General features: G+C 41.1%; 1 protein-coding gene across 2 annotated transcripts in view; it reads left to right on the forward strand.

Moving 5' to 3' along the window:
* DDRGK1 (DDRGK domain containing 1) overlaps window positions 1-17375 on the forward strand; it is a 42216-nt gene extending 24841 nt beyond the window's left edge. The window contains exons 5-9 of one of the 2 annotated variants that reach the window (XM_026072706.1): window positions 5784-5906; window positions 8243-8281; window positions 12846-12902; window positions 14367-14415; window positions 15765-17375. In XM_026072706.1, the coding sequence (XP_025928491.1) occupies window positions 5784-5906; window positions 8243-8281; window positions 12846-12902; window positions 14367-14415; window positions 15765-15937 (441 nt within the window). In that variant the 3' untranslated portion in view covers window positions 15938-17375. The remainder of the gene's footprint in view (window positions 1-5783; window positions 5907-8242; window positions 8282-12845; window positions 12903-14366; window positions 14416-15764) is intronic. The other variant, XM_026072707.1, reaches the window with a different exon arrangement.
* Window positions 17376-17875: the final 500 nt, after the last annotated feature.

The following is a 17875-nucleotide window of genomic DNA, read 5'->3' on the forward strand; positions in this document are numbered from 1 at the left end:
ACATAGTGCTGAACTGTAAATGGGAACCGTACCTTCAAGGGACTTATGAGGGCTAAAATCTTGCATATTCTTGAGAAAAATAACCCCTTGCTTCTATTTAAGCATATTTATATGCACATATAAATAAGATGTGGTTGCCCCTTGGCTCCAGTGTTGCAAACCAGATAATATATTTTTAAAATCAAGTTTCCTTTCCAGTGTTCTGATGACCTGATTGGCTATATATGTGAGGAAGCTCCTTTATAATTGGCATTTGCTTCAGCTCTGCTTTACCCCGGGGATTTCCCTTTCACTCTTGGAGTTTTTTGGTGGTGAGATGGTTTACCAACCGACACCTTATCAATGAGAGCGAACTTCCTCTGATGTTGCAAAACAGTGTCTTTATACAAAACCTTGCAGATTGCTCACAAAAGAGCTTTTTTCCTGCACACAGGGATTTTTGTAGACTTTTACTCCCTCAGCCCAGCTTTGCTGTGCTAAGGAAACAGCTTCTAGTTATGCTGATGCAGGTCTCACAGTGATCTCGCTCTTCTGTACTAAAAGGCAGCATCAAACAGGGCCTGTTACCTGCAAATCCATTCCAGTGTGAGCTATTCTCGAAACATAGCTTGATATCATAGGAAAAACTACCAATCTTCCAGCGAGCAAACTTTTCACCCTTAGGAAGTAAAAGGAGACTGCTGCAGGAGTGGAAACGGGCATTTGTTTGCTGATATATAAAAATAAGATCTCTTTTTTTCTCAAGCACAGTTGTACCCAAAGTTTCCAAACTCAGGAAACTAAATTTAGGCTTTCCGCTTTGTATTTAAGCACCTAAATAAAAAATAGTTAGCTTCTTCAAAGCTATAGAAGTGGAGAATCTGCTAGTGATCCCAAGCGTGATGCTTTTGAGGACCAGGACCCTTAAATTTTGGCTCTTTGATTTGCTATTTAATCATGTAAGAATAGGCACCCAATTTAAAAATGTTGACTGTTGGGTTATTTTGTGTAGTGTTGTGTGGACATTGAGGTTTGTGTGCTTCTCAGCAGCCCCTTTCATTAACTGGCTTTGCGTTTATATCCACTGTTCATGCATAAACAGTGCACTTTCGGAGGCTGATGAAGATTACTACGTGGTTTCAGTTTAAGCATCAGTTTTCAAGCACGTACACTTTCCTGAAAGTTAATTTCTTCTAAAGAATTACAACTTGCTTGAAAAGCCTGCAGAAAACTTTCTACACTCTTCTTGAGGGGATGAGGACTTGTAGGAAACACTGCTTTTGGTTTTTGGTTTTTTGTCTTTCTAAAGGTGTTTTCCTTTTTCAGTCTGAACAATGAGAAAAACCTAGAGTTCAGTCTGCTCTATGCCAAATTGTTTGCTTGTACTCAAGGTTAAGTCCATTTCCACTTCCTGCAAAACTGCACTATCAGACCAAAAACTGGACATTATATGGGGGAAGGGGGGGGGGTTCTTTGGTCTGTGAACCTCAAAGCATTTGGCAGAGGAGCCGATATTCTTCTCCTCATTCTGCACATGAAGGAATCGGAGCCACAAACAAGAACAGCTGACAGCAGACAGAGGCTGAAGAGAGCCCACTGCTTGCTCTACATTCCTCACCAGCAATGAGATCTCTTCCACTAAGCGGTGGAATAAGCTGCCTAGAAATGATTTGTTTGTCAGCACGTTGGTCCTTTATCTGATTTGGAGGAAAGATGGCACAGCTCACAACTAGCAGTTTCCATTCTCGGCGAAAGCTGCTTTTAGGCAACGCTCTCAGAAAAGCTGCTTATTGTATGGGCCAATATCGCTTAGTCTCTGTGCCACCTTAAATGGGTTACTGAACTGAAAGCTAGAAGCTGACGTTCAATATTTTTGTGCTGGGCAGTGTCCCCGGTTACCCTGGCCCTTTGCTGTATGATTAAACCTTCGGAAGCTGTAGTACGACAACCAGCCAGAAAATTGCAGTTAGTTATGCAGCATCCCGAGACTCCAGGAGGCTCTTTGGTCCCAAGAGGAGGTCCCGAGACTCAGGGTCTGCTTCCAGCTATGAATCCAAAAGAGTTTTAAAGTCACTCTGTGTTTAAGCTGGTAAAAGATCAGGCTTTTGTGCGGTTGGCACAATTAGTGTTTTTGATACCATGGAAATAATCGTTGTGATCAAGATCAAAGGCGAACAGAAAGTAATGATCTGAAAGGAGCCCAATGGCAAATCCAGGCTCTCGGTAAGCATTAAGAATGGAGGGAGCCTGGAGAGCAGTGGGAAGGACTGGGAAGCCAGAGCTGAGCAGATCCAGCATGGGGAGAGGGAAAAGTGTTGAAAAGTGTGTCCCGTGGTGCTGGAGATCTGCAGACTGCATAGAGCTCTGGAAGCTCTTGGGTCTCTGCCTACCAAAATGTCATGTGAGATTTATAGCAAGCAGGTGGAGATCGAGATGATCCGAGTGATAATGTGGGCATTTGGCTGGAGAGAGGAGGAAAAACTTGTCTTCTCTTTTGAGGAAGCTTGAGTTTATGACCTTTTTCAATAAAGACTAGATCAGAGTGGGAGAGTTTCTGTTCTTCACGTGCTGTATAGGAAAGCGATCAAAAAGGAGTCTTCGCACTGTGACAAGCCCCCAGTTTGGGTAACATTTAGGTGGGTGAGGAGAAGAGCGAACCTGCTTCAAAAAAAAAAAAAAACCCAAGCAGCTGAAGGTGAGCAGCAGCAGTTACCAAATTTCCATGGTGCTGGGATTTCCCCTCGTCCCCACCCATCCTTTAGGGGAGGTGGCTCAGCTGTTATCTCTCCTCCGAGCACACAGGCTTTGCCGCTTAACTCCACGGCAGTTAATATGAGATTAGAATGGGGAGGGGCAAAGAAACCCCATCAGTGAAGTTGGGTTTTTTTGTTTTCAATGCAGATTGAAGCTGAGTGCAGCCTGTATGGCACATACAAAGCAAGTACTGGACTCTGTTTAATTAGTGGACCCCAGAGTCCTGAGCTGGAGCTCAGTGTCTCCATGTGTAGGTTATACACAGGCAGGTGGGTTTTTTGTGGAAATGCATCCTGGCTAAATTTGACCGAGCACCTTCCATGCAATTGCTGTAGGTCTTGGGCATATGAAAGAAGAACGTTAGTGTGATTGTGGGGGGGGAGAAAAAAATTACTGAAAATAACTGTGTTAACAGACAGTCGGACTTCACTAGGGTTCCACCTGCCCGGCTTCCACTGCTGTCGCTGGTTGCTTCTCCCAGTACATTTGTGCAAAGTCATCTCTCTCCTTGCTTTGAACCAATTTAAAGTTTGGCTGTATCCTCCTTTTTCTGTAGTTTGAACTGCAGTTGAATTTTGCTTGTAAAGCATGCGAGACAGTCGTGTGGGGAGTGGCTGGGATTTTTGGTCCGTTGGTTGAACAGCTTCTGGAAATATTTAGCATTCTGGAGGAGGCTACAGCCAACATGAAACATGAGGGTTTGAGGGCTGACATGCCTTAACTACCAAAGCAGTGGCTCAGACCACCTAGAAATGCTCTGCTGACCACAGCGTGAGAATTTAGGATTTGGAAAATAGATTGGTTTGAAAGGAGATGGCAAAAGAGGGACTGGTGTCCAAGAGCTATGTGCTCTACTTTTCTCACATGCAGAAGTGTCTCTGTGCTGTGTTGGAAATGGAAGTACTGATGTTAACATGCTGACAAACTTGAATAAAATTGAAGGTACTGTTCTTTGGGTAGATGAGAGAGAGAGTAACAAGGCTTGTTCAGTTGTTGCTGGACCTTCCAAAACCAGGAAAATATTGCTCAGTTATTGTTACTCCCACTTGCAAATGGGCCACCGTCGTCTTGATTTTTTTTGTAGAATCATTAAAAATTATTTGCCAAAGCAGTTTTCGATTTTTGTCATTTTTCTCATTTCAAATTCTGTTGAATTACAACCACTGTAATAAACTAAGGGAAAGAACCTTATTCTTTTATTTCCCGGATCAAATTTTATGTGCTTATAAGCAAAGAACAGTTGCTGTCACTTCCAAATGAAATATGATTGTGTTGTTCTTGGCTCTTGCAGCACTTACAGTAAAAAATCTACAGCTGGGCTTTTGCTAATAATCATTATGGTGATGAATGACCCAGAAAATGATCTCATTTTTTTTCAAGAGTTTCCTCAGATCTGTAGTTTTTTCATGAGATAGCCGTTAAAAATGGTTTTGACTTTGCAAATACAGTGGGATCCTTTCAGTCTTGTTTTTCCTGTACTTGCACATTCACAGCGTTTTTTCTCATGACTTTCCAGGAGTTTGATTAAATACAATTGGGACCAAATACATTTTCTCTGCATTTTTTTATTGAAGGGCATCACTTCTTTGCTCTATGGGCATAATATAATGGGGTTATCTTACTGGTTTTGGCCTTACATGGTCTTTTTAAACATGGACGTTTTTCAATACATTTGATGTATAACCTATTCCTGTTTCTTCCTGTGTTAATGGAACAAGTGTTTGCTTTCCAGCCATTTAAGGAAGCAGTTACCGTATTAGTGGAAAAAATTCAGAACAGTAAGCTTTTAGAAATCAATACAGTTGTTACTTAAGAGATCAATTCCTGTGCAGTACAGACTGTCACTGAAATTTGAAGAACTCATCTTTCTAAGTGTTAATCAAGCATTTACAATGTGATCACAACCAGAGGCCAGTCAAAATCAAAACAGAATCCGGTGGTACCACATGGTGTGCAAACATGAATTTCTCTGAGTAAGAAACTGTTGTATAAAGAAACTTTTTATTCTGTTTAAATTTATATATAAAGTGTTTTAAAGAATAGCAAAACAAAAAAAAATAATAATCATGGAAAGCTGCAAACTGAGAAGCTTCAAATACAAAACTGTTCTTTGAAATTATCTCTTTAAGATTTTGTGTGCGATAGAGATTACTTTATAATTACAGTTTTGCTGTGTGAACATGCATGACTATTCTGCATCACTTAGCATGCATTACCATTTCACTGGTATTAATGTGTCTGGCTTAGAGTTTTCTGGGTCTGCAATTATTTTTTTGCAACTCTTTTTGAAGACTTTAAAAGTTCTTTTTGGGTAGATATCTAAAAATTCTTTAATTGCAAATAACTAAAAGCAGAGCCTGTAGGTTTTAGCTAGCAGTCAAACCTGCAAGATAACTTCATTTTTTCATCTTAGTACAGTCATACCTTGTCTCATGTGACTAAAACACAGTTAATACAGTTCCTTCTATTCTACATAGACATGCTTTGCTTTTGTATGTCATTAGAAAGAGGTTTTGCTTGAAACTCTGTTACAAGCCAGCTTCTCCATTCACATGGATGGACCCCAGTATAACTCCGCTATTCTTTGTGATTGCTCCAAATGTGCACTAGTGCATGGCAGGAGCAGAATTAGGGCTAGTTACTAAAAATATGGATGTYGCATCAAAGTATGGTTGGGGGCAGGGACTTCCTGCCATGTGATCTGCTGAAGAAACATGTTCATGCAAATTAAGAAAGCAGCTTGCTATATAAGAGCATTTTTCTCCCCTTTATCAGATCTGTTAGGAAGCAGCCTAGGGGTACTGAGTTGTGTGCAGGCTTGTGTTACCATGTTAGATGGTTACTATCTTAAAAGAATTTCACAGGCAGAGCAGCTTGTGAAATTAATAAGGCAACCAAGTGAGAACTTAGAAAGGTTTTCTAAAACCCTCTGTCTGCAGTCTGTCCTAATGGAAAAGTGGCCTGCAGGTAAAGGAGATACTACTTAACTTACGAAACTAAACCTGATTTGGAGAGGTGCACACTGACCACTTGCCATCTTTTCTGTCCAGGAAGAGGAAAAAAAGAAGGCAAAGGAAGAAGAGGAGAAGAGAGAGTATGAAGAGTACCTGAAGCTGAAGGAGAGTTTCGTAGTTGAAGAGGAAGGAGTTGAAGAATCAATGACAGAGGAAGAGGTATGTTAGGCTGTCACTGCAGTTCCCTTTATCTGTGTTAAACTCGTATTGTCCTTATTGTGTTGTATCATGTAAAATGCGCTTTGAAGTGGGAGTCAGCTAATGCTTTTGGTTTTAAAAGCTAAATTGTGTATATGGCACATCAACCCGGAATATTCCCTGGGGAATGTTACAGTTCCTCGTTCCAGAATCTACTAGTTGGTTTAGAGGGCTAAGGCAAATGCATATCACCGGAAATCAGCTCTCTCTGCCCTTCATGGGAGGACTGAGATAAAACCAATCCTAAGAATCAGATACTCTTCTACTGTTGGCAGCTCTGCACCATCGCTATGCAGCATGTTAGCAGGTCAGATAATACTAGATGAAAGCAGGGCTAAATTCAGAGTTTGGTGCCCCCATACGTTTGGGGGATTGTTTGGTTTTGGTTCTGTTTTCTACAGAAACAGAGATGCTGTGAAATCAAATGAAAAATCAAAGTGAAATCAAATGAAAAATCAAACTGAAATAGAGCTAGTCTTAAAAGTTTTCTGTTAAGAGAAATCACAGGACACAACCTAAGTGCTGTGGGTTATATGTTAGAAAACTATATGTTTTGTGTTGCAAATGATTGCTCTGGTTGATATTTTAAACGCTGCAATAATGTGCTAGCGTGCCCTTCCTGTGGCTGCCTGCAAACATGTTGCTTGGGGTGGTACTTGAAATGTGATRCTTGACGTAATAGCACAGCAAACTCGAATAAGTTCTGCTGTTGTGGGAGGCAGTGTTCTCGTTCACAGTATGCTGAAGAGAAAACTTGTTAGACTCCAATTGCTATCGGTGCTGAAATGGCTCTTGGGTTGCAGCCGCCAAGTTTGAGCTGTCCACAACTCTGTTTCATTCTGTGTATTTTTTTTCAGGGTCACATGTGTGCATTCACTCCTCTTCCTCCTGTGCCGATGTGACCCTTTTGAATTGAGTGGATTTGTCCTTAGTGTGACTGAGAATGGCTGAGGGCCTTGTAATTAGTCAGCATACCTTGGCCTCGGTCACAAGTTCTCACCACGTTCTCCTTCCCACTAACACACTCCCTCCATCATGCCAGGGTTAACACCAAGAGAACTCGTGTCTTGTGATGGGAAATTTTCGGAGATGTAAGGAACAATTAAATGCCTAGTTTCTATTGAAAGATCCTTCARAAATGTGTCCCTATCCTATACCTTTCCTGTCCAAAATCTACTAGCAACAAAGTCTTAAAACAGGAAAGCATGGTGAAAAGATACTCTTCCACCTTTTTGTAAAYGAAGTATGTCCAATTAAACACTATAGATACTGTTAGAGGATCAGATTATAGCTAAAAAATTAAATTGATCCATTTTAGATTCACTTTAAAGCTAGCATGTTTTCATTGGCTGTATTCCTTTAGTTWCCTGTCAAGGAGAAATGAATCTTTTTATATATGGGAACAGAGAAGGTCATTCCTCACTCACGAGAGTATCAAAAGATCTCTTGGTTGGGGGTGAGGTTAGATCTTTAATAGTACGTGTYTGGAAAGTGTTCTTCAAAAAACAACCACAGGTACATAGTTATTTTGGGACACGAACCTTGCAAAAATGGCAAGCCACCCTTTTGCTTTGTGCTAGATAATGTACTGGAACATTTTGGTATCCTGTTACAATAGCTTGCTCTGCCATGTGTTGTTGAGGCTAGTGTGCTCAAMTTTGTGCATGAAGTTAAGGGCCTGAATCCAAAGTTAAGCAGTTAATTAAGGCTGATTGATTTYCAGGGTTGCAGAGTAACTTGATCTCCTGTTAACTTCAGTGCACATTGTTTGCATTGCCTTTGAAAACTGAGCCACTTTTATTAAAATGCCTGATTTCAGGTGCATAGCTTTGAAAATGGCTTGAGCTTCCACATGTGCTGTGCAGCTGTGTGCTGCACTTGACCATCTGCATGAGCTGTCTCCTGAATTGCTCTGTATTTTGTCTCTGTACAAAAATGTCCTCAGTGCATGTAACTTAACGCCCAGTGCACAAACTCACCTAGATTTAGTTATTTCAGGTTATATATGATGTGAAGAATAAGACTGAAGTATTTGCTTTCAGAAGACATTTTAAATACCAATGGTGCTTGAGCCAAACCCTGTCTTAGAAAATACCTAGCACAAATCTTAGTTAAGATTAAATCTAAGGTTCTTTTCAGTTCGAAATCTCCCCGTGTGTGTGTAAAACTTAGGATTGCAAGCTAAACATTTTGTATGCAAGTTAAACATATTTTTATAATCTTTTTACTCAGAAAATTGGTGATGCATTTAATGTTTATTAATTTAAAATAATAATTGTTTTCCTTGCTGTATCCAGTCTCGTAGCTTTCTAATGGAATTTCTTGAATATGTCAAGGTAAGCGACTGTTGGTCTTTTTCTCCTCCTTCTATACTTATTATATTATGTAAAATATCTTTGCCAAAGAGCAGAGTTGCAGAAAGAAGGGAAAACTTTACTTCCTTTTTAGATTGCTTAAATGTCCAGCAAGTAACAAAAGGGATACCTTAAGTAAAGTCTACATTAGTTACTTAACCATGCATGAACATGTCCATCATTGTTAAAATGGTTTCTAATTACAACTGTCTTGGCTTTCTGGGGTAGTGGGATTGTAGCCTTTTACCCTCTTCCCTAAGGGTAGACATGTATAAACTCTGTGCCTGGTGAATCACACTTAAAATTTATGAATGGAAATGTTTGCTGTTGATTGTTGGGGTTGGAGACCTTCAGGCTTTTTTGCTTGTGAACATCAACTACTGATTTAAAGAAAAAAAATCTCTGCGTCTCAGCCCAGCATGAATGAGAATTGCTGTACCTGCATGTGACCTACTCCGCAGGATGCGTTTGTGTTAGTTTGAAACACTGGCCTTGTAAGGGTCAATCAAGCTTTTTGCATGATTTCTTTTCTTGCTTTTCTCCTTGCAATTTACAGTGTTTTCTTAATGTTTAGAAGGGGTGTTTACAGAAAAGATCATTTGTCTTTAACAGAATGTGTTAGTCTTTCTTTCGTGGTATTGTATGGAGGGTTATTTAAAAATTGTAGCGTGTTTGTGATTATTTGCACTTTTGAACTGTAAGGGCAAATGTTTCTTCTTCCACTATTGATGTGTCAAAGTTCAAATGCATTTTTCTTAGCCTAACTTAACTAACTTTGGTCCTAATTAATCATTTTCCACCTCTATGGGAGACCAGACTCTGTCTGTCAATGTATTGCGCATGTGTGGAAGATTTCATTAGTAAGCACATCTCTTATGTACCTAGCGACCTCCTTATTGCTTTGTTTGGCCCAGAGTGTAGGATTCTGGATTTTTTTGGATGTCTATTACCCCAGCAGAAAAGGAGTAATAAACAGATTTGTCTCRTGGGTAAATCTCCCCAAGGAGTCAACTTGAGGGGCTGCCACCCAGGGCCGAAACCCAGCTTGATCTATCCCGAGGCACTGCAAAGCTACACTAAAAGCATCTTTTGCTGTGCTGCTCTCTGCCTCCTGTGTCRCTGGGACTTCTGGTGGTGTTACCTTATTGCYGCTCTGCCACAGTGAGTTATGTTTGCGTCTCTTGGGTACTTCTTGATCATACACGATSCCTAGAGGTAATTTGGAAACGCGTAGGCTAGCAGCACTCAAGGAGTTGGTGCATATCTTCATTGCTGCAGCTTAAATGAAAATAGCACCTGTTCACTAACCAAGTCCCCGACATGAGCCAGTTAGCTCAGATCAGAGCACCACCAAACGTGGATTAGACAGCTGAGAACAGATTGGAATACCTATGGGTAACACCCGTTTAAAGAGTCGAAATAAAACCCTTGTGTGAAGATAAACCATCAGATGGTAGATGTCATTTTGGAGCTGTGCAGTGTACTGTCTTCCAGAGAAGCCAGAGAGATTTCTTTGAAAGAGATCTCTTTGAAAAAGATTTCTTTTCCTGAGATTTGCCTGAGAGGGGGGTTTTGAAATGGCCATATATAAGTGCATCCTCTGTTTCAGTTACTAACTGCATGGTCTGCATGGTGTGGTATGATCCCAGTCATAGGTTCCCATCTAAGGCTTTTAGGATACTACCAAAGACTAAAGAAGGTGTGTGTGGRGTTTATTAAATTAAACAAGCTGCTGTGGGATAGCAGTAGGTAGAACAATAGGATATTTCCATGTCCCTGGTGATCTTCTGCTAAAATCAGGAGGATTTCTTAGGGATAACGCTACGGGGTCTGGTTCTGCACGTTGCTCTGGTGGTTATGTTGGATGGAACAGATTAGTCACAGAAGTCTCAGTTCAGTGTTTGAACACATGTATAGTTTTATATTAGTCACTTTTACTTGACGTCAGAGAAGTTAAGCATGGGCTGAAGAACCTAATTCAGAAAGCGCTTTAGCACCTGATTTGCCACGTAGAGATAAGTTGCAGAACTGGGGCATTGCTTTCTTTTACAAATTCTATTAGGTTTTTTAATCTTGAAAGTATACTTAATATATAGACTGTGTATTGCCCTCATCTTCTGTCCTATTCACAGAAACAGTTGACCTATATCTAGAAGCAGTGCTAAGCTGCTAGTAGCTGTCTGAAAGATTTATAAATTAAAAGAGCAATTGCTACTTAAAAAATAAAATCTAATTCAGCTGTTCTGTTCAATAATCTATTTTACTGGTATTCCTGACCAGAGATACCTCAACTCATACTTCATTCTTAGGGGTGTTTGAAATGAATTGCAGTCACTTTTTTCCAGCTCTGGCTTGCAGGATTGTTTTAAATGGGATGTTTTTCAAAGGCACCAAAAGAGCTGAAGCCCCCAATTCTGCTGTTGTGGAAGCTGAGCATCTCCCTTCCTTTGAGGGCTTCGTAGTAGCCCTAGATGAGTTCAGCTCCTCTGTTACGATGTCACCACTTCGTACCTTAGTCTGTGGCATTTCTGCTGCAGTAGCTGTCCTGTGTGTTTGCTTTTTRCAGTCGCCAGTCCCGAAGTTGCAGACTGACGGCTCCGTTCTCAGAAGAGCAGAACAACCGACCTTTATTGTTTCAGCGATGCTGTAGCTGCCCGTGGCACACCTTACAAACCAGCGCTCTGGGCGCTGCCAGCGCTTCAAAAGAAAATGAAGTGGGCAGCGGTTAAAGAGTGGCTGAGCGGCTCCTTTGCTGTGGAGTGCTGGCTCTGTTGGCCCAGAGAAATACGAACTTGCACTTTGTCCGTAAAACTGTTTTTACCTGGCTTAACAGYGTTCATATCACTGAGCACTTCTGAATTAGAGCCAGTGAATTAAAATAGAGAACTCCTTTCAAATATAGTGAAAAGGGAATAGGAAAGAACCCAGAGGCTTTACCCCTTCCTGTTTTTCTCCAAGAAAAATGACTCTTACCTAAAATTACATGAATTTCATAAAATATRGGTGCCTGTATATTGCCCTACGAAAGCTAAGCCTCTCTCAAAAAACGTGAAGAGTGTGGTGAAGTGTTTCACTAAGGATCTCGCAATGTGATTATTGCATTTCAGAGTGTGTGTGTAGAGAGTGGATTCTGATTCCACCCCACCCTCTGGGTTCTTTCCACAGCAGGATCTATCTTAGAAAGCTTCTAGTAGATTTGGTCATTGAGGGTGAATACTTTTAAGTGAAGGTTTAAATCCTGTTTTTCTTGTTTAATGTGGTTTTGCACCCCCATCCTTCTAAAAGAAGATGTGACGAATCTTGGCAGTTCCCAGCTCTGAGAACTGAATTCCATGGACTGGTTCCAATTCCGTATGTTCAGTCCATGGTATTCAGTTCTCTAGCTTGGCTGTATCGAACTTCACAACTACTAAGTCTGTGTGTGGCTTTTTGCTTTCTCTTCTCGTTTTATTAATGAAAAAGAGCTCATCTATTTCAGTCTCTCTTTAGTTCTTCAGTGTCCTTTCAGTGTGTTCTCAAGATCAGAAATGAATGTATTTATCACTTGGAATTATTAAACCCATTAACATAAATGTAACTCATGTGGCTGTAAACACGCAACTCCTAGTAATATAGTCTGGAAAATAAACTAAATGCATTTCAGCAGTTTTATATTTTCCAAATTCGTTGCAAAAAACAGTGTATGCTTTCACGTTATCGAAAAGGATGAGTTTCTAAAACTTTTGCAGATAAGAAAACAGGAACCAAGTAGCTCCAGTCCAGYGCACCAGCTGTTTTCTCTGTAATGCTGCGGAGTCACAGAGAAGCCTAAAACCAGATGTGAGCAGTGGTAACTGTGCCCTGGCTGAGTAAGGCTGCAGCAAGAGTCTCTTTTAAAGGCAAAATGAAAATTTGGAGTTCCTACTTCCGCTACTGTCCTCCAAGATCATCGCACTGCCCATGCAGAAGTGTGCTAACTGTGCATTTCCCGCATTGACAATTTTAATAAGAGATTCACCTGCCTGGAAAGATTATTATGGCATTAATACACATGACATTAGCAAAACAGACTAAAACGCTGAAAGCTGCAGAAAAGATTGGCTGCATTATGTGTGCACTGATGTACACCAATGATTGTTTTTAAAGGTATTTTGCAACATCTCTCACACAAAAAGGGATCCTGCTAAAGCATACTGGAAATTAGAGGTAACATGGAGAAATTCAGGTGGCAGGAAGAACAGCACCATGGCTGTTTAATATGCCTGTGCCCTTCCTGTCCTCATAAAGTAAGAAGTGGTTCAGGACAAACATGGGCAACTATATTTCAGTCCTCCCTTAAGTGGGCCAGCACATTCAGTCTTTACACAGAGCAGACTGGTTTAAGTAATGTAAGTTAGGATTTGTTTCTTTGTTTTGTTTTCGCCAAAGAAAAGCATTTTCTAGGAAAAGTAAGTTAGAATGAAAAGCGCTGCTTTTTCCAGTTAAATGCATTTTTTTTATTTGATGAAACAGAAAAAAAAAATCAACCCCCTATTCAGCTACATTTAACTCTTCTTTGTTTCCATAGAAAGCAAAAGTAATTCAGCTGGAGGACTTGGCTTCTCATTTGGGTTTAAGAACACAGGTAAGCACTATGCTTTGGGGTGCATGTACAAGTGATGAGTTTGGAAGTTTTTAGTTTTGAGAGAAAGTAGATAAACAGGGTAGTTTCCAAGCAGGTTTCTGATCCCTGCAGAAAATGTTTGGATTTTGGTGAAGTTCAGCAAAGTCAGCCCTAAAAATGCGGCCATTCGTCAGAGAAGCACAGAGACAGTAAAAGTTCGCTGCCCTACAAGGTTATTACAGTGGATCGTGCTTACTCTGACTCTTGCCCGGATACTTGTTGGCTAATGGATCTAACAGTGTTTGCAGATCTAGTAAAAGGGCAGGTCAGGGTACTTGGGAATCAAGAGTAGAGCTAGAAGCGAACTCAAATGCTGGCTGGATAACTGGACAGTGTTTTTGTTTGCAGTAAGATATGAAGTGTTTTGTCCCAAATCTGCCAGGCTATTCCCTGTTGCTCTTGATTTCTTGCTTATTCTTAGAATATATAAGAAATTTTTTCTTTTGGTGCATTACTTGAGAATACTATCCCTCTCAGCACCATTTAGAGCCTCTCCTCTCAAAGTGAGCTCGTGATGTGATATCTGTACTCTTTTTTTCCTTGGTCCTCTTTCCTGTTTTCTCCACATTTTGTGTTTAGACTCTGCAGTTTGAGGAGTAGTCGTGGTTTTGTTTGTTTTAAATTTGAGCACATTTGGAATGCTTTTAAGTGGCCGGTGGATTTTTGTTGTTCTGTACTTAATCTGATATTGGGGTGCATCTTCACAGCAGCATGCRCTGATGTAAGTCCAGACTTCCATCCCTCTGCCTAGGCCTTATACCGGCACTTCCTTTACGTGTGCGGGGAGCCAGTTTAGAGAGTTGATGCAGTAGAAATTGAAGCTATAGCTTGCTTTTGCAGTCACATGAGTGCAAATAAGGGAGATAGGCAGGACTGCAACAACCGAGGCTTAGATACCAGCTTAAACTGTAGTGGAACTGCATGCTTGGTGTGACYGTAGAGTTAACCCAGGCATAAATTCAACTTTGGAGTGATAGAGGACACCTTAACTGGGGGGGAAGGGGAGGGGGAGAAGAAAAACCCAAAAGCTTTGGAATATACTCAATTTAGCCAGGTTCTTGGAGAAGTCATCAGAAGACTTTRTGGAACTAGTTTGTTGCGTTGGCATAGTACAGCCTTTTCCTGTGAAGATAYGTATAACCTCCTTTCCATGAAATAGTTTTGTAACAGCAATAACTTCCAGATAAGTCTCTTTTGTGGGTAGGGAAATTGCAGAAGCTTGCCTCGTTCTCTTAAGCCCAAACTATTTCTGACAAAGAACTTAACTGGATCCATCTGTGTGGAAATGCTGATGTGTATTCTTCACTGTAATATTTATCACTGACACATTAAATGTGAACTTCCATCTCTAGCATGTCTGAACACGTGAATTTTTTTTATCCTCCTTCTTGATCAGTTTGTTGTTCCTTTTTTCCCTCTGAACAGGATGCAATTAACAGAATCCAGGACTTGATGGCAGATGGCACTTTAACAGGTGACAGCCGAAACACTGGGAGACTTTGTTTTAGCGGGTGGATAGGTGGTACAGAAAACATCTTAACTATTGTAAGGGGAGACTGTCGGTGTAATTTCTATTTYAAACAGTAGAGGATCCCAGCAGGACATGATCAATAGGTGTATTAATTATCCCTGCTTCAGCTGTTGTGAAAACCTTCTGTTTAATGCCACTATTATGTATGTGGYTGCTCCTGTGATGCATTAGACAAAGTTTTGGGCTGAATGTCCGCAACAGTGCAGGGACCAGCATAAGCCTTGCATGTGGTTTAAGCCCTGCTTTAGATGTTGCTGAGCAATGAGCTGCAAATGATGTCCTCCCAAATGCTAACTTGAAAAAGTTCACATGGTCGTTTTGGGTAGTTTGCAAGTCTGCTTTAAAGATGTTCTGTCTAAAGCCAGTACCAGGGCATGGCATGCTGTGGGGCAAGCAGACATCCCAGAGCAGTCCAAAACTGAGACCTGTAATAAGTGAAGTGCCTTTTTGTAGCCGTGTACCCTACGCAATCAAAGCTGGAAAGTAAACAGAGTCAGAGCGCATGGATACATTCCTGCCTGAACAAGCCTGTGTGTTTTATTGCTGGGAAATCATTGCTTTCTGAGGATGAAGTAGGGGAAGGTGCCACTGCAAACATATTTACAGACCTGGAAGTTGTTTCCCAGCCATGACCGCAGTGTCCTGGTGGGTACATTTGGATACCCATTTGAATGACCTAAAAGTGGTCTGAATCAGAACATGAGGAGGTGTACTGTCCGGGCTGTGGTTGTGGCCTTAAAGGCATGCCAACGGGGCGCTCTGCCCTCTTGCATTTGATCTTGTAACGTGTTAGGAACAGAGAGGGCTATTCACACTGTTGATGGAGCGACTGCAATTYGGAATTGGAGCTTCATTGCCTTCCAGAGGATAACTTGGAATGACTGAGCTAGGCTCCACAGGGGCTCCAGATAATTTTCTGGGCCCTCCTGCCTCTCTGCCTTTACTCAACAGAATTTTAATACCAGARCTATATATTTGAAGTAGCTGGTGTGATACTCCCAGACTAGCTATGCACAATGAAAAAAAAATCCATTACTTTGCTCTTTTCTGAACAAAGCTAGTCTTACCAAAGCACTCAGGTATTGTCCCAGCCCTATGCAAAAACCTGACAGTAAAGATGGAARTAAAAGCCTGACTGCTAGCATGTTGTTCTGCCTGCCCTAGATATGAAATGCAACCTCATCAATTTAAACGCTCCCTCCGGAAGAAGCGGCTATAAAGTGACTAATGTCTGTTGGGATTTGAGAAGAGCCAAAGTGCTGACTCCTAAGTCCTTTCTTTCCCCCTTGTAGGTGTGATTGATGACAGAGGAAAGTTCATCTATATCACTCCAGAGGAGATGGCTGCAGTGGCTCGGTTTATCAAACAGAGAGGACGGGTCTCCATTGCAGAACTGGCCCAAGCAAGCAATTCCCTGATCAACCTCCAGCCTGACAGCAGAGCTGTCACTCAAACGGTGGCATGAAAGTGCAGCTTGAAAAYACAGCAGGGGTTTAACCTGATAGTGAATAAGCCACGTAATTAAAAACTAACAAAAACTCTCCAGTCCATTCACAATTATTTCAGATAAGACACTTTTAAGCATTAGYTGCAAGACTTTGCTGAAGTTTTACTTTTGATTCTGTTAGATAGTTGATACAAAATTGGACTGTAATTTGTGCAACAGATGCTGGTCAAGAACTTGGGGCTCAACCACTCTACTGCACYTGTACCCCAGAAATTTCAGTAATTTGTACCTGGTTACTTTTTTTTTATCTTGACAGTCAGTCCCATGTGAATATACCAAACTTCTCATTGTTTCCAGTTCCCTGTTTCAGTATCAAATACRTTTGGTCTTGATTGCATTCAGGATTCTCCAGGCTTGCTCTGAACATGCTGAGCTGCATAGTTTTGTGGCAATGATGAATACAGCCTGGAACAGTAGGTCTGTGGGGATGAGGCTTGCAGATTTTGTCTTCTGCATCAACATTGGAAGGGCGTAGAAAAAAAAAAATACAAGTTTGTTCTTACTGAAATGATAAAACTTTCTGGAGTGCATGCTATGTTGTGAGAAAGCGATTTCAGAAAACTTTTGCTGTGTAAATACTCTTGCCATATAAAATACCTGTTTGGTTTGATTTGTATAATGCCGAAAGTTTGCTTGCRGCCAAGCTGTGATAACGTCTATAGCCAAAAGACACAAACATCTCCAGGAAAAGGCAAATTCCCCTAATTTGTTGTGCAGGCCAATTCTGCTGATATCAGTTGGATTCTGATGGTTCGTCTTTTGAAGTAAGAACCAGCTCAGTGTGCCTGAAGGCCTCAGACCCCTGTGTATAATAACTTAAAAAAGAGAGAGAGACCAATTTCAGGGACTATGAATCATGCAATTAATGTTGCAAGTAAATGATTATTAATAATCTTTTGTAATTGTAGGGGTCAGTGTATTTCCTGCGTAAGAAATATTTATTTTCTAATAGCCTAATAGATGCTTTGTTATTTTTTCCTTTCTGAAATGAACAGAATCTACCAGGATATACAGCAGTGGGGCGAGGGGTGGGCTGATTTCGTCTGTGCCAAACTTAGAGGTGAATTGACTTGACTGGAAGCTGTGTTATCGGTGAGATGAGATAGCAATAAAACAATGGAAGGAAGCACGTTTCCTGCGCAACCTCTGCGCTACCATGGAGCCCGTGCTGCCCCGCGGGAATGCTGAGTTACAGTGCAGCACCAGTAGCGGTAGGAAGATTGGCATGTYTTCACTGTGTTGTGAGACAGTAATCAGCAAAGTGATTACTTGATATTTGAGGCTTGTCTCTAAATTATTCAAAATTTGATTTTTTTTTTTTTTGCCCTTTATATCTGGTTGGTGTTCTGTCCTGGACTATTCTTGTAGTAAAATAAATTTTCTTGAAAGAATTGCAGAGATTTGAGTTTTTTAATGCGTGAAAGATGTTATAAGATAAGGGAGCTATACCATAGATTCCAGTGTATCAGTCAAAGGCCAAGGGAAGTCTGTTAAATGCACTGGAATCCAAAGTGCACTCTCAATTTCTGTGAATGCAGCAGAAATATGAACGTGTTCGCTGTGCAGCACGAGCTGCTTCTCCTGCTCTGCTAGTACAACCGCACCAGCACAGCAGTCCTGCCRTTTTTTGCATGGGGCAGCTTCTGCCTCACAGTTCTGTAGGGATGTCACATCTTCAAAGCTTCTTATAAGTATTGCTTAGCTAATCACCGAAGCAGTCGCACATCTGGTCCGGCAGTGTCCCTGCATGTTAATCCAGAGAGCAGCCTGTGAGACGTGGCTGGCAGGCTTCTGATGCCTGTGCTAAACCTAAACCAGAGCCTGAGATCAAAATCCAAGTTGGATGAAGTCAGATCTGAGAGCTAACAGACCTAAATCCTCTCTCTTTTTTTTTTT

This window comes from Apteryx rowi, unplaced genomic scaffold (assembly GCF_003343035.1).
Source record: "Apteryx rowi isolate R43461 unplaced genomic scaffold, aptRow1 scaffold_35, whole genome shotgun sequence".
Lineage (NCBI taxonomy): Eukaryota > Metazoa > Chordata > Aves > Apterygiformes > Apterygidae > Apteryx > Apteryx rowi.